At 52.9% G+C, this 824-nt stretch overlaps 1 protein-coding gene across 1 annotated transcript; it reads right to left on the reverse strand.

Annotated features, from left to right (window-relative positions):
* Positions 1–180: 180 nt before the first annotated feature.
* Positions 181–564, reverse strand: TEOVI_000431100 (uncharacterized protein; the record flags this gene model as incomplete). The annotated part of the gene is made up of 1 exon (XM_067227094.1): positions 181–564. The coding sequence occupies one exon, from the start codon at positions 562–564 to the stop codon at positions 181–183; it is 384 nt and encodes a 127-aa protein (XP_067083195.1).
* Positions 565–824: the final 260 nt, after the last annotated feature.

Here is an 824-nt window from a genome sequence, read left to right on the forward strand (position 1 = left end):
ACCAACCCGACGTGGGCAGCAAAATGGGACGCTTGGGCCAACGTCAAGCAGCGAGCGTTAGAAAAAACACCAACAGACGAAAAAATCAAAAAAAGTTCTTTAGTAACAATAAAACCGGAAAATCTACCATTCGCCCTGGCACGACTGCAAGGGATACTGGCGGAGGTGGCAGAGCTAGAATCAGAACTGAGGCAACAGCAGACCGCGGCAACGGCGGGCAAAAAGAAGGCAGTAGACGAGTTGCTGCTCCAGGCGGTCTTCGGCGGCAAGAGCGGCAAAGGCGAGTTTCACAAAACCAGCGATGCGCAAAGCGGGGCTGACGGCCTTACAAAATGCAATCAGGAAGGCAAGATCGGACCAGACCACCCAATAGCGTACATAGGCCTTTGCCTCACGATGCAGGCCAACACTGACAGCGTCAATACGCCAAAACCGCTGTGGGACCCGGTTGGAAAAACCACAATGAACGCGGGCAACGGCAACGCCAAAGCGAACTACGAGGCTATGCGCAAGCTTTTCAGCACATCTGCAGCAGTACATGCAACGACAGACACTATAAGACATGCCCTAGCCGAGCTGCATTCGTCGGTGGTCGTCAAAACAAATGCAGGGTATCTAGGGTGGGCCGCCACCAGCACATGCGACGGAACGTCCAACAACGGCCTGTGTGTGAAATACGGGACATCAATCCGAGCAAGCAAGGATGAGTTCGACAAGCTTACCTTCGCGACGAAGCTGAAGCAAGCGGCAAAACTGCAGGAGGAGCGTCGGAAAGCTTTAGCCAAACAAGGTTATCTCAAATCTGCCATAGCTTCAAAGCTAAA

This window comes from Trypanosoma equiperdum (assembly GCF_001457755.1).
Source record: "Trypanosoma equiperdum strain OVI genome assembly, contig: ctg_894, whole genome shotgun sequence".
NCBI lineage: Eukaryota > Euglenozoa > Kinetoplastea > Trypanosomatida > Trypanosomatidae > Trypanosoma > Trypanosoma equiperdum.